Consider the following 16,228-nt stretch of genomic DNA (forward strand, 5'->3'; position numbering starts at 1 on the left):
GTTGCTATCTCATTAAAAATGACTGTGCTCACCACACCCACTCGGCCCATTTCTTTTGTGTTCGGTGCCTTCAGAGCTACGCAGAACTTGGACTGCTGGACTGTGTACATGTGCATTTATGTGTTTGTGTAAGTGCCACCCATCCTCAATATCCATCCCCACCCTCTTATGCAAGTCTTGTTTTTCCTGTACTTCTTTCCTCTCCTCGGGAGCAGACATCCAGCATTTAAAATATCCATCTCTGAGGACCACCCCACCCAGCCGGCCAAGTGTCTGTTTTTGTGCACATGCTCTAATTACACATCTCTGTTTATTTGCTTGTACATTAAGTACATGCGTAGCTGTGTCCAAGTGCTAGTCTGTCCATCCTGCAGGGAGGGGCAAGATGAAACATCTTTTACGACCAACAGTTGCTCTGTGTGCAGCTCAGAGAAACACCTACAGTACTGTAGGCTCACTCCCAGTGGTTGGCAGTAAAACCGCGCCCAGAGAGAAAACCAATAACACACTGTAGCCTGGGACAGAGAGGTCTAATACTGCCCCAGATGTTTGCTTCTCTATTGAGAACAAGGTCACGACTGGTGTGGCCCTGGTTACCTGCACCAAAGGCTGTTTGAGGCAAATCTCTTTCAAAGACGGAAGAACCATTCAACCTGTAAACTTCATCTTCACTCTGAAAGGGTAACATTATCGCCAGAGGTGCTGTCTCTACCGTAAAAGCAAACGCACACAGTCAGCCCTGACAGCACTGTGACTGCAAGAGCTTTGACTAAAGGCAGCACAGGACGTACGGCCAGGCAAATATACCACTACGCACAGATTGTGACCGCGACAGCTCCCGCAACATTACAGGTGTTTCAGCCCTGTCTTTACTTGCTAATGCACCTGTCTGTGTCATCCCTTGTTTTTTTATGTAGAAACATATAAACAGGCTTGGACTTTATTTCATATATGAAAAGGTTTCCACTGAAAGTTTCGGTGTATTGTTTTCATTACTAACCACCACTCAGTTGTGGTGGTTGACAACTTCTAATTGATAATATGTGATTATTTAGATTTAAATGAATGTTTTATGCTAGATAATTGCTAATTCATGTTTCTCAGTAGGTGAAGCAACTGTCTATTAAAGCTGGAGGCTAGAGACACATCAGACAGCTTATGTTGTTCAAATGAAAAATAATTTAATCGTGAGGCTGTAGCACATAGTCTGAATCATGGTGCATCATCATTTCCTTTACAGATCTAACAATTCTTAAATAATTTGTAGTGAACCTGCAGTGTTCCTAACTGGTAATGATGAAAGATGAGTCATAGAAATCCCATCAGAACAAAGTTAGTTTTATGAATATGGAGTAAATTTGAAGAGAGTCTCACCTTTGCCCTGGCTTTTGACCTCATCCAGCAGAGGTAGCATGATGGCGTTGTTGAGGCTGGAGGGTGATCGAACGGCAGTGGTGTACATGAGGGGCAGTGACTGTACCACAACTGGGATGCGGTGAACATGGCTAGCCAGTTTCCCTGCTCCCTGCAGGCTCAGAGGACTGGATGGAGGCGGCGGCACAGAGTGCAGGATGTGCAAATACGGCTGACCTCTCACCCCGGTGCCGGGGGCGACCAGAGAGCCCGGTGTGAGCACCGATGAGGCTGAGGTGATAACTGATGGGGAGGAGGAGGAAGATGATGAGGATAAAGACGACGGGGAGAAGGCAGATCTGAGAGGGGAAGATGATGAGATTGTGGTGGTGGGGAGAGCTGATGAAGAGGAGGGACGGGGTTTGTTGATTGACAGGTCAACGGGCTCAGTCTGTGTGTGGAAGTGCAGGTCCTGAGCGAGCAGGTCTTCTGGAGGTTCGGGTTTAACTCTGCTGAGGAAGAAAGGGACGCTGTCCATAGCAGAGTAAGGGCGCACTTTAGGTGACTGTGGAAGTAAACGAGATAGAAGATATTCATTAAAGGGATTCATTTCATCGTCCTAAATATGCACATACAGTTATGATCAGAATGGTATAAACAAATGTGTCAGAAAGGAAAAACAGCATTTAGTGACATTTATAGGGCAAGAAGCTCCTTGTTTCCTCAGATTCATTCAACTCCTCCTGTAAAGTCTCTATGGTTTAGCATGATGTCATACACAGATGAAGTGCAGTAAAGCTCTGTCTCTCACAGTCGCCTTCTTTCACTCACTCTCTTTCTTTTTCTAAGCATCGGTTGCTCTCTCTCGCTCTCTTCCTCCTGTTTTCTATCACTCCCACAGAAGTACAGCTCTCTTGGCTATCCTTGTATCTCTCCTAAATCTCCTTTGTGACGGTGGAAAAACATCATATGGGCTCAATTTCCTGACCGTCTCTCTCTCTGTCTCTCAGCGATGGGCCTCCTAAGGCCAACGCTGGTGGCTCAGTGTATCCCTCAACACATCTTTCACTTAACACCAAGCAGACTGTAACACAAGCGCTCCATCTGTCTGCACAAGTTTCAGGAACCTGTTTACTTGGAAAAGATAATGGAACACATACACATTAGAAATACAATACTCGGGAGCTCCAAACTTTAGACACTCTTTGATATCATAATCGAAAATGTCAAATTAACCTCGTTGCATGTGATGTACCAGACCTGGACTCAGTAAGGTAGATGAGGGAGGGGTGCTGGAGTATGCGGTGCATGGTGTTGATCCTCACATTGGAGTATTTGAGAGTTTTTACTAATCCTACAGGAAAAGCTCATTAAAATTAAAGGAAAAACTCTGATCGCAGCTCCAGCTGAACTGAAAAAATGCTCTGTGCTGTGGATTTTCATCCTTGCTTTTGTTTTTAAGACTAACATTTCTTTCCCTCTTACGTAATGCTGGCTGAAAGTGGATCTGTGGTGAATTGCAAATTATTCTGAGTAGTGTGTGTGCTCTTTTATGTACATGTAGTAGCTTACTATTTTTACTCCAGACTTGTATACTTGTTTTCAGCCTACAGGAAATGTTACGACCCCATGAATCCAAAAAATCCTTCTCACTGTTTAACTCCTCCTCAGTGGAAAAACAAACTGTACCGCATGAAACATGCTCTCTGGTGGCCTCTGGACCTTGGTTGGGTTCAGCTCAGGGTCAGAACTGTCAGGTCAAGGTTCACAGCACATTATGATCCGGTCATGATACTACCCAACATGACCATGCTGTTGAGTTCTACAGGACTGCACGTACATAATTAGAGAAAAAGATTTGATTGTTGTTTCTGTAAAGTAAGAATATAAACAGCCTCAGGTATCACAAGTGTAACATTCAAGTGTTTGTGACAACTGGACATCTTGATCCCTTATCATGTGACGCCCTCTACATGGAAATGAGTAGTTTCAGTTTTCCTAGTAAAACAGTTCAGTGTGTGACACTTCCCCAAGGAATGACCATTTATAGGAACATTTGTCAGAAAGAGTGTGTAAAAAAAATCAAAACAACAATAAGGATCTTATGGGAAAACCAGTTCCTATTATTGGATCAAAAGTTGTCAATATTACTAAGAGTTTTAAAGCAACAGAAGGAGCATACCACCCGAAAAGAGAAACAGAGCAATGTGTTATTTTCTAAAGCGCTCTGCACATCTGTAGAAATATGATTGGATTTGAATCGTCCGCTGACCAACTGATGAACGAGAGGCTGATGGTAAAGCATGAGCAAGCAGCTCGTGGTAATAAGATGATTCAATCTCTACTTTACTTTATTGTTGTGCGAACGTATTTGAGTTGCAAATGTGGGCTTCAGAATCGTCCGTTCACAAAGCTAATACAGCCCTGGGGTGATGGTTACAGTATGTTATAAATGGGTGGAGACTCGTACAAACAGTATCATGTGATGCTCTGTTATGTGCACACAGTGCTCAATAATCCATAGAGACACATTTCACTAGATTCAAGATTTGGCCAAAACATTTTGCATTTAACTGCTATCTTGCGCCTGCTATCTTGCGGCTACAATTTCTGCTCCAGGACTTTACCTTAAAAACATTTCAAAATAAATATCACTTGATTGTCATCATGTGTGTTTGTGATGTCAAAAGCCCTCTGTGCACCACTTGCTTCCAGTCCTGATGTAGCCTTTCTTGACAGACCCTTAGGCTACCATCCAGCAGCTTTTGCATGTGATATCTCTGTGTTTGCATGTTGTGTATAAGGAGTGAGTGTCATGGAGCGCCTGGAGCTACACTGCCTTAAGGCTTTGAAGCCATTAGATCCATTGAGGCTGCGCTAAATGTTTTGGAAACCTTGTCTTCCTCAACAAATGCTGTTAGAGTATGGCTGGTCGGCTAAAGTTCTGTATTTGCCAGTTGTGCCATGTAATGAACAAAGGCAGAGGAAAAAAAATATTATCCCCCAATAAAAAAAGTGTAACCTGAATACTTACAAATCCTGAACTCCAATTTAATCACTATTACGATTTATCTATAATTTCTTTATTGCTTGTACCTGCGTCTGCTCATGCTGAGGCTAAGGGTGACCTCATTAGCTTTTTTGTTTGCTTACATGTGACTCAGCACAACAATACACATCATTTCCTTTAATTTCTTGCTGCTTCGAGATCGGCTGAGAGAGATAAAAAGGAGACACCAGCATTGAATTATTGATATCCTTTGTTGCTTACAGTGAGTAACTTTAAGCATCAAGGCAACTTTCTGTCTGAACAACAAGTACTTTGACTGCAACAGGCAAATAAACAATTCCTCTTACAGATGTTATCATTGGGCAATCTGACTGAAAGTCTACAGCACAAGACCTCAGAGGGGTCCTTTGGTAATGCAGCCTTACACTTATAAAGTAAGTGTAAAATAAAATCTACAAAATGTGTATAACATAGTGAAAAAGGTAGCTAACTCACCCAATAATGTCAGAAATATTGATATAACTACATAGAGTGTTTATTTGAAATAAACAAAACAAGTCAAGGTAAAAAAAATGAAGTGTGTATTCATTTGTTTTTCTTATTTTAATAAAAAAAACAAGTGAGCTGTGGTGAATGAATAATCATGACACCAAACCATTTGAGCAATGTGGAGAAGTCCTTTGGAGCATACATGACTGCATTGATGGCAAGATTGTGAAAGGCAGGCATGCAAATGTCTTACAGTAATATTAGCTTGTCAATCAAATGAAGCAGCAGAAACGCTGAGGATCACTTGAACAATGTCGGTTCTTCAGTGCAGTTTAGTTTGGGCTTCACGAAAAGCCTTCAAATGAACTGTGTTAGTTTGAACTGAAATGTGTGATTGATGAATTCCACATTTCATTTATGTAAAAAAAAAAAAAAAAGAAAACGCTATCTCTTTATTTAAAAGTGTTCTGTTTATAGTTACACAATGATCATGACAGTTAGGAGAAGAGTCGGTTACAAAGGACCTGCTCAAATTGTCTCTTCTGAGTAAAAAGGGGAACATTTGTGGATATGTGTGGAAAGGTCAAAACAACACAGTGTATAGTGTTGCAGAGAAAAACAGAAACCTATTTGCATTTTGGGGTTAGGTTCTTTAACACATCTCAACTAGCACCAATGGAAAACTTAGTGTAAGCCACCCCCCACTTTCAATTTGACAGCTACAAACACACGTAAGCACTCAAACCGTACTCACACTCACACACCGACAAACATGCAAAGATATGCTCGACCCGCCTTCCTGCATCTGTCCTCATGCCATTGTCTTTATTAGGGGATACTGGTTAGCAGGGCAGATTTTCCAGGGCCTTGCGGGCGAATTGTCTAATGAGGCGGACCATTTCCAGCAAGCCTTTGGCCCCCCGCCACCTAAATGAAGACCACATTTCTGCAGCAGCCTAAACTGTCTGTCTGTGTCTGCCTTCTAAAGGGAAGCTCAGTCTGTTAAGGCAAGATTGGATCTCTGTGCACTTCAAAGCCGTGTGGGCTGCAGTGCTCACATCCTGTCTATGATTGACATCACTATACGTATGGAGGATGACTTCAAACCCCAGGCATCAGGTATCAGCTCAGCTCTCAAACCCTTGAGCCACATATGAGACCAAGACACCCAGAAAGCACCCAACTGCTGCCTTTCTTTCAAGTCGATGTGCAGAAACAATTCTTATCAACACAAAGCACCTCCACAACAAACAATATTCTGTACGACCTTAGATAACCTGATGGGCTATCAGCAGCTGGTATTTTTCTCATCCATCATGGGCTAATGCTCTCAACAGAAATGGCTTTGCTCTCTTCCTACGAAGTCCTCTTGATGATATATTAGGGGTCAACATGTTATTGACATGTTATGAATGGAAATCAATAATAACTGAAAACGTATACATCATGATTAGAAATATGAAATGACCTGAACCAACTACATATAAAGCTGTGGCAGCAACATAATGCCCCAGTAACCTAGCAACAGCTTCACCATAACAAGAGCAATTTGTTTCTACGGTAGGTATGTCAGACCACGGGGCCATGAAAGCCCTGCATGAAGTAAGGCCTTTATATGATGACGGTCAGCACACACAGTTTGACTAAAGAAATTAAATGGAGCCTTTGGAGTAAAACAAACTCATCAAACACCCAAAAATTGTTGGTGTAAACTTCTGGTGCTAGAAATTCTTCTACTCTCAGAAAGAGTAGGAGAATTCATGAGATACAGTGGATGAATAGATGCTACGGTAGTGTTTGCAGAGTACATCATGATGTGTTGTTGCTTTTTTTACTTCTGTGCTTCTGCATATGTGTACGACAGAAAGATTATTCATGTGTGTTTGTGAGAAAGAAAGGCAAGGGAGGATGAAGGGAAACTGAGAGACATAAAGAAGCAGCAACAGACAGAGATAGAGAAGATTTAGAGTTTCCCATGTGACCCTCCTCCCCGGAGCAGTGACTCCATCTGCGCAATCACCCCCAGCCAGCACGGTCTCTCCGCTGGACCCAGTCACCTCCCCGAAACCCCCCAGTTGCATTCCTCCTCCAGCTGTGGCTCTCCTCCTCTTCTCGGTTCTTCTCCTCTTCCTGCTTACTACCATGCTCTCCGACCACTCCTTTTAGCCCCCACACTCACTCTCTCACTCACTCACTTGCTTGGGCCTGGTTGTGATTATCGGCCCAACGCCGGGAGGAGGAAAGAAGTAAAGGAAAGCAGAAGAAAAAAATAAGGAATTGTCTGGAAAACAACTGCTCTCTTACCCCTTGTTCCAATTCCAGGGGCTCAGCTTTGACTCGGACTGCAGGCATTCCGTCAAGCATTAACATCCTGTTTCTTAGGCTGCCTGTGAAGGGACACAGAGGAGGTGTAAGACGGGTGTTTTAGAATGACTAAGCAGGTCCCACACTCAGTTATTCACACGTGGACATCTACAATGTTGTGCTTGCACCCACTGAGAAATAAACACATTTTTAAATAGACACACATTCATGTTTCGAAACCATCAGAAGCTGACAGACAAAGGATGTGCACGAACTGTGTAAACTCAGGCAGGGCACAGCATGACTCCCTCTTCTTCGTAATAAAATTTTTCAATTGGCTGGTGGGCTGCTGTGGGGCTAATAACGCTTCATAATGCTGAATAAAATCCTCTTAAGACTTCAATGGAATACAAATACTTGCTTTGATATGCAGTTACTCCACAGCAATGGAAACAGCACAACCAGACTTCCCTCTTTGAGCAATGATAAAAAAAGAATTGACTGAATTCTTTGACATTTGACATCACTAAAGATGATACACTTAATCATAATAATAATTAATACACACATGCACAAAAACACATTTTACACCTTTGGATTCATCCTTTCCCTCTGCTGCCTGTGAGCACCGTGCCTTAAGTGGGCAGCAGTGCCCAGCACCTCAGCTCCGTGCTGTGGCTTTAAGAGGGATAGTCAGATAGAGCCAATGACAACAATGCATGTTCCATATCCCTCAGCTGGGGCCGACCTGGGGTAACCCTCTCTCTTATTATTTTAGCAGCAGTACATGGAGGAATGCTAGCAAGGCAAATAGACTCTAAACATCTCTATTACTCTTCACTGCTGGCATCAGCAGCTGGATGTGTGGCCCAGTTCTGCTGCGGCCATCCCGACTACTCTTGTGCAAAAAACAAAAGCTCAGCCAATCATGAATGATTTCATGAACATACTCACTATGCACCTGGTTTCCTGACCGTCACTACACATCTACTATCGCACGCAACACCAATGGGACCTGTCACATAACCAGGAAGTCCAAAATAGTTATTAAAAACATTTTGTCTCACGGATTTAATTAAAAACTGTCACATCGAAATTGTTTGACGCCACCTATTGTTACACTACCTCTTAGATTCTCAAGCGAAAGGCTAATCCTGACTGTGTTTGTGTGTGAGGGAGGTGGAGAAAGAGGGAGGATTTACTCAATCTGCAACCCCCCCAGATCTCGCCTCTCAGGTCTTAGTCCCCCAGGTACCCTGGCTGTGCTGCTATTGTATTGCTGTCCAGGATGTCCTTCGGCTTCAGGTCTTGGTAGGCCCAGATAGCGTTGCCATAGCAACGGCTGGGCGGGTGGAGCTGCAGCCTCAGTCCAGCCTAAAGCCATGTGTTGGGGAGAACTAGATAGACTGAAAGTGGGGTTTGTTTTCCTTAGGATGACAATCATCATTCTGGAAGAGGCATTGTCTCCTCCTCAGAGAAGGAAAAATATTTTCAGAAGAAGACCCTTCCGATTAAATCGTGGTTTTCCCATGAGGTCATGTTCACATTTAAAGATCATTCTTGTTGCAAGTCCCACAATCGTTGACCTCAGCCAAACTTCTTTGTTCTCTTTGCTAAATGTCTGCTCTCCTCTTTTAAAAAACCTGCCAATTTTGTCTCCCGTGGCACAGTCGGAATTGTACATTTCTTGAAAGCAAATCCTCTCCCCATGTCCCTACAGTCTATTCATAGGAAATCAATGGCAAGTGTAAACCCATTCTTGTGACTGTAATGACCAAAGAGCTAACAGCAGTGAGAGAGACCTAACACTGAGTAATGAGCTAACAGGGGGACGCTGTGTGTCGAGGAGTTCATGTTGAAATACCAAAGGATCATGTCTGTCAGTTCGAACTTTAGGATCACAAACCAAAAAAGATTAAAAATAACATTGACTTTGAAATGAAGAGAATTTGTTCAAGATAGGAAACCAATGCACATCCAGCCTGCTCTATCACTAAATTTGGTGTGCTGGCAGAAGTCTCAGGCAACCAGCAGTGTGCTGTCCATCAGAGGTGTGAGGGTCTGTGTGTGGGAGATGGAGAGAGGGAGGAGGGGGGGGGTTAGAGGGAAACAAGGTAGATTAAGATCACCTTTCCATTTGCTGCACTCTGAAATGAAATGGCCATCCCAGGTGTGTGGGGGAGCTGGATGGAGAGAGGAGGGCAGTGGAGTGTTGAGGCATCTCATTTCTGCCTCCTATCCACCCTCCTGTATCCACCAAATCCCACAGAAAAAAAAGGAAAAGCCAGCAGGTATAAATTGAGGCTAGTTATTGCAGCGTGAATGGTCGAGAAAAACATATTTCAGAGTCCGTTGCCGCTTTTCACTTTTTTTTATTTATTCTTATTTGTGTGTCTATTAATGCATTTTGAAGTATGCTCTGAAATTCCCACCACATATGCACATCTATGACCTTAGGCCCACTATCTCCCACTTCGCTGATGTTATCGGCTCTGTGCTGACTGAGGTGATGGCAAATAGCTGGAGTGAAAGGATAAGGCTCAGCCGAACCAACCCTGAACATTCTTGCTAGATCAATTAGAAGTAACAAACATCTCTAAAAAAACCTCTAACCTTCTGAGACCAAATGCTGTCTTCATATTTCAGTAGCATCACACATTTTCAGTGTCTATACGTAAACACTCCAACAAAAAATTGAAAGGAAAATGGGTAAATATAAAAAGCACAAAAACAGATCTAGGTTTATATGTGCACCACATGCGTTTTAGCTTTAGTTTACCTTTAGTGCCGGTGTACTCATGACACCATCAATTGAATGATTCTAATAATATTCTAGTAATTGTTCATTGTTAATGGCTGAGGTTTCAAAAGGAAGCATCATTATTGGAAATAAAAAAGCTCAAAGGTGTGTGTTGGTTGAGTGGGTGGTGTAAATCACTGTGAGTTCATGTTCTTTCAGCACATGAAAGTGTGAAGACAGATCCTGCTTAATACTATCTCTGGGTGTTCGCTCGCACACCAGTGACAACACATTTTTGTTAAGAAGAAAGTTAAGCTTAGACAAACTCAAGAAACTAGATTTAGTCTGTGGCTGCGCATACTCTCCTCTCATTTCTCTTTCATCTCTCTCCCTCTCATGTGCACATACTTGCACACATGCAAACATACCCTGAAACACACTAACAGACGGGTCCCGCCAATGCTTTGTTCCCATGTGGAGCGCCCAGAGCAACTGGGTGCATCTGTGTCACAAAGGCTGGACCTGCTGCCATGGGCTGGGAGAGAGGAGAGATGGAAAATGCGTGAGGGGAAGGGAAGGGGGCAATGAATTATGGGAGGTGCATGAAGAAGGATTAAGGAAGGTGATAGCAAGAGAAGTAAATGAAGGTGGGGGCTTGGGAAGTACAAAACAGAGTTGCTGGCAAGAGCAGCGGTTAGGGAAGGAACCAAGGGGAGTCAAAGAGGTTGAGGAGGGAGGGAAGGGTGTTTAGTGGGGAGGAGGGTGGTAGTCAGAGAAGCGAGAGAGGGTAAAGAGGGGATATGGACTGAAGCCAAGGCCCAGCCGAGCGCAAAGCACACGGTGCAAGAATGCCAACAGACCCCCTCCCACCCAGTCCTCTACCAAAAAAGAGACGGAAAGAAAAAGGAAAATCCAGAAAGGGAAACGGTGAAGAGAACATTTGAACATTTTTAAATGCTGCAAATCAGAAACAAATGATTCACTGCTGCAAATGCAAAAAAATAAATAAAAAAGGACAGTCCTGTAGGTGATGTGAGATGTGCTGTGTGTGTATTGTGTGTGCCGCTGGCCTCTTGGCCGCTGCTCACTTCCCTTTTCTGTACCCCTGGCCACCCCAGTGTAACACATTGGCCGGATAACCAGCCTACAACTGCTAGCTCACCAGCACGCTCGTCCACTTCCTCACTTCCGCGCTACTCAGTGCAGCAACTTTTAGAAAAGTAGCGAGAGCGGAGCACGGTCACAATATGCTCATTAGACAGGTAACAGAGAAAATGAAAACTGACTGGCTGATTGACAATTTTGCAGACCTTGAAGAAAACACGTTCATGTCGTTTGTTGGGTGTAGACACAATAGAGCCAGAGCTGAATCACAGCTGATTTTCAATCTGAACCTCAGCCTGCTTCATGTTAAACTGTGACTGTTCATGACCTCATCTTGTTGGCCTTGTTCTGATCTTAAGAGCCATTCAAATAGTTTCCTGCAGAGTTACTGCTTAAAAGGTAACTGCACCCAGGCAAAAAAAGAGATATAATAAAAACAGCACTTGGTGTGGCCAAAGGTTCAAAAGTTCTGAACCTTCAAACCACAGAGGCTATGCATTGCTTCCTTACAAAGACAAAACACAGACCCTACAAATTTAATCAAAACCAGAATATGCCTTTAAGCAGGTAGAAAAAGTGATCTTTCCTATACTTTAAAAAATTTAATTTAAAAAATCTACTTCTATTTTCTGCATGTTAGTCATCGACCTTGTTATATCATATAACTAAAGCAATATGTAAATGTAATCATTATTGGAAAAAAGGTAATACCAGATAAAGCAGTCTTGATAAAAGCTGCCTATAGCTTAGACACGTCCATCATCTTTTACAAAAACAGGAAAACATCAAACCCATTTTTACTGTCTGTCAAAGTGGGCAGAGCACTGCAACGTTTTCCTCCTTAAAAGATGAAGCGTAGAAAAAAAATGTTTGACTTGGCTCTCATTGTGTTTTTTTTTTCTTCTTTACCTCTGTTCAAACAAACACTTTAAATGAACTCCCTAGAAGTCGTTATATCTATTAAAGGTGTGCTCCCGCACAAAACACAGCATGCTTTGTGTCTGAAATTTTGTCTCTCCTGTATATATCTAGCAAACGCCAAATAAACCATATAAAATGTTCTAGCTCCAAACAGCACATACCAGGTGAACAGTGGGTGCTGTTTGTTGTATTCCTGTTTGTGTGACCAACGTGTGGATGTGTGTTTTCCCTACACTTCACTCCTGGATTTCCTGAGATGGACATCGTCGTTTTTTTCTTAATCATTCCTGGCACTCTGTGAATGGTCTCAGAATTTCCATTTCATAAGCCGTATTTTCCTTGGCAGGAGCAGCAAGCAAAGTCTTTTGGATGCTTCTGGGACATTTTTTGAACAGGGCTCAAGAGAGCAGAGTGCTGCTACCTCTGTGCTCATAGAAGCATAGACTCCTCTATCCCCCAACAAGCACAATGGCATCAAACCAGTTATGTGCACTATCCTTTGAAAAAAAAAAAAAAGAAAAAAGTTTCCTTTAGGGTTAAAAACCGCTTAGAGATGCACTCAACTGATGCACTTTACCTCAAAATGCTCAGCCTTTACCTCTGGGAATAAATCAGCACCACAGAAGGAAAACACGTCTCTTTTCATGAGCACAGCTATTATTAGAAAGAGTACACTTCTCGCGTGTTGGATGTTTTCATATCTTGGACAGCCAACCTGGGGAGTTTATCAGTTCCCAATCAATTTTAACTGAATGGCATCCTGTATCTGTCTGATCCTATCCAGACTTCACTTGCCGTTGAATTCAATGTGGCTTTCTTGAGCTCCCTGTTGCACTCAGACACCTAGTCTGCAAATAAGAAACGAAGTAATGGTTCCATAGCTTGACATCACACAACCTGGAGGAACAGTAAATCTATAATTATTTGCACAGTTTGAACAGACATGACAAGGAATATGACAAAAAATATTTCATAATAGTGGAGAATAAGTTATTTAAAATCTTAAATATATAAAATAGAGCATTTTTGTCTAAGGCAGGTGGGCTTTATAGATGGTTAATCTGGGTTAATGTGGTTTGATACCAGATCTGCACATGGAAAAAGGCTCACCAACAATGTGGTGTGCAAGTTTTGACCTCATTATGTGAGTTCCTGTACACATCTAATACAACAATGTTCTGTCATATACAGTATAGGGTCTAATATAAACTTTCTCTATGGTAAGAGAAACACATAAAGAGTCATATAAGTAAGATAGGGGAGAAATGTGATGTGTCAATGTCTTTCTAAAGCCATTTTGCCGGTCATTACAATTTGAAAGTGTGGTTTAAGGGTTAAGATAAAGGTGCTAAGAAATATAGTCTCAGTGACCAAAGACCAACATGTGTGAGTGAGTGAGAAGTAAATATATTTGTGCTTGTGAACACAGCACCTGGGAGGAAACCAGCTCCATTGATAGAGAGTTCATAGCCACCTAAGTGCACAGGCAACACGCACATAAACAACACACTTGCATATGAGCGACGCACAAGGAACTTCCCATATTCTGGTGGATTGCCCTTGGGTCCTTGCTATTTCTGCCAGGGGCAGGGGGATCCTGTGTCAGTAATCCTGTCAGGATAAGGGGGATGAGGTCGCCGGATGCAGCTCAAGTTCACTGCTTTCACCGGCACATGTGCACACACACATACACACACACACACACGTAAAAGTTATTTGTAAGAACACTACATGCAGCAGCATGACTCTGACACTAAATATCCTGTTTAACTGAGAAAACTATGTTTTTAATAAAAGGTGCTCAGTGGGCAGAAATAAAGCTAAAAATATCAAACAAATGAACAAAATCGCCCATCCTGACATCATCACACACTTTTAAAATCAGCACAAACACATTGATTTGTCCAATATGAGTTGTGCAATAATATTTCATGTTGCCATAAATGGTTAAATATTAGGAAATGAAATACATACTAAAATATGTATTGAATAATAAAACAAAAGTCAAATTTCTTTGTGAATTTTAAATTTTTTTCTACATTTTTGCTTTGTAAAAGATCCCCACCTACACGTATAGCTTCTCTGTCACTTGTAAGGTCTTGCAAAACTGTGGGAAAAGAAGAAGCTATTTATTCTGAGAGGAAACAGTCATAGTGAAAAGAAGTCGCTGTCTGGTTTGTCTGTGTCTGTCTGCATGTCGAATGCACTTCTTATGAAGTTGACTTCCTGAGCCCCTGTTTTGTTCCACAATATGGTTAACACACACTCACACACACACATACACACACAAACATTGTGACCTCTGCCTGCACCCACAATGAACCATATTTATCTTAGATGCAAAGACAGACGGACACAAAACTGTGTCTCTCAATATTGTAGCTCAGCTCATGAAAGAAGAATATAGATGCCCATTCAACACTAACAGCCACCCACACACACCTACTGTGTGCGCACACACGCAAATACGCACGCTGCAAAAACGCACACAGTTACGCACACACACACACACACACACACACACACACACACTCCTCCACAGTGCTCCAGAGAGAGGTAAACAGAAGAGTCTGACATCCTCTTGCATCATGTGCCTCAAATGCAGCAGAGAAACAGCTAAACAAGCTGTGACCGTGACAGCTCTAAAGTGAGGTGGCATTACTCAAGAGAGCTTCGACTTAGAAGTCAAAGCAATTTGTGACACCATTCTAGACAGTATATGTCTAATTCATGATAATTTTGATGTAATCATGACAAAGAATAAGTTCAATGTTCTGTGCGAGGGTTGGACTGTGTCCAGCACTGAAGAAACCACAAATAGACGCAACGAAACAGCTACTAAACAGCCTATAGAACTAGAACTAGACCACAAGGTCTTCTTCTTTCAACATAATCGAGTGACCTCTCTGAAACACCCTTCACACACACATGCACACACACATGCACACACACACACACACACACTTCAGTCACCTCAGTAAATGCAGTAGGGTCAGTGGCTGTGCATCTAAAATAGCCTCTGACACAAAAACCTCAGTTGTGCCAAAGGAGGGGGAGGTGGAGCAGGGAAAACATGGACTAATTGGCACAGCCTTTCAGGAAGACACTGCAATATTCTTTCCATGTTTACAGTGAGGTTTACACACTGTAGGTCTATACTGTTTGTGCGCCTGAGAGAGAGGGAGATAGACAGAAAGAGGTTGGCTCCAGTGGATCAATAAAAATTGTACTCTGTGACTCTGTTCTCGTCTCTTATTTGCTCCCAGTGCACAGGTCCTAGGTTGAGGTGACCACACTGCAGTACTTAATAATCATCTCAGACTGTCAGAGGTGCATCGTGGGCACAGTTCTCTACAGAATCCACAGCAAATGAAATACTGGAAAACCGGTCAATGTTCTCTTATGAATGCTTCAGTAGGTACAGTGTATGGAAACCACTACAAAATAGAGAAATATTGAACACTGCAGACAATGTGTTTAGAATAAAAGCCCATGAGAGCCTAGCGCGAAGGTACTGTATAAGCAAGTGAATCACAGAATGCAGTCAATGCTCCTCTCATTGCAAAGGTTATGGCTGCTTTCTGTGTACTAAAACTGAGGGTCAGAGTGATATTCTGCTCTCATCCCCTGCCCTAACGGGAAGGTGGGATGCATTAGATTAGCATCCTCACAATAACCTGCCTTCTTACCACTACCACCATCACCAGCAACCACCCACATACTCTTTCTCTCTTCCTCCCCTCCCCAAGGGATGACAGTACATTCCTGCCCTAATGGGGATTCTTTGAGTGGGCTACGGCCTTTTATCCCCTTAGGTTCTGAATGTGCATGTGTGTCTGCGCTTGGATCCTAACATGTATGTCTGAATGTGTGGTCGAGCGATTCCCCCCTCCCCCAGCATATGTGCTGTGTACATACTACTCACAATAGCTTGTCCAGTGAATGCATCGCAGCACATGTGCACTTATATGCACTCTCAAAGATCGACCTAGATGTTTTACAATAACTGTGCAATGCAAGCAGGCAGTGGCTAATACACTGACTCATCTACAGTATCTACTGTAAACATCTCATGTAGAAATAAAACCAGCTCAAACACTTGAACACACTCTTTTTCGATTCTCTCTCTCCCCCTTGCCCTTTTTCTCACTTGCTATCTCTTGTGATACAAACAAACGCATGCAGGAAAACACATAAACTGTACACATGTATTAGTGTTTCATAGTCCTCTACATATAGCATCATGACGTGTCTACCTTATCAAACCTCATATTTGCTGAAACAACCACATCCACCCTTAACTTCAG

At 42.6% G+C, this 16,228-nt stretch overlaps 1 protein-coding gene across 2 annotated transcripts in view; it reads right to left on the bottom strand.

Moving 5' to 3' along the window:
• Window positions 1–16,228, bottom strand: part of klf12b (Kruppel-like factor 12b) — a 35,575-nt gene that overhangs the window by 13,629 nt on the left and 5,718 nt on the right. For both annotated transcript variants that reach the window (XM_026376004.1, XM_026376005.1), the window contains exons 2-3: window positions 7,157–7,239; window positions 1,375–1,918 (exon numbers count right to left, since the gene is read on the bottom strand). In XM_026376004.1, the coding sequence (XP_026231789.1) occupies window positions 1,375–1,918; window positions 7,157–7,239 (627 nt within the window). The remainder of the gene's footprint in view (window positions 1–1,374; window positions 1,919–7,156; window positions 7,240–16,228) is intronic.

This window comes from Anabas testudineus, chromosome 21, assembly GCF_900324465.2.
Source record: "Anabas testudineus chromosome 21, fAnaTes1.2, whole genome shotgun sequence".
Lineage (NCBI taxonomy): Eukaryota > Metazoa > Chordata > Actinopteri > Anabantiformes > Anabantidae > Anabas > Anabas testudineus.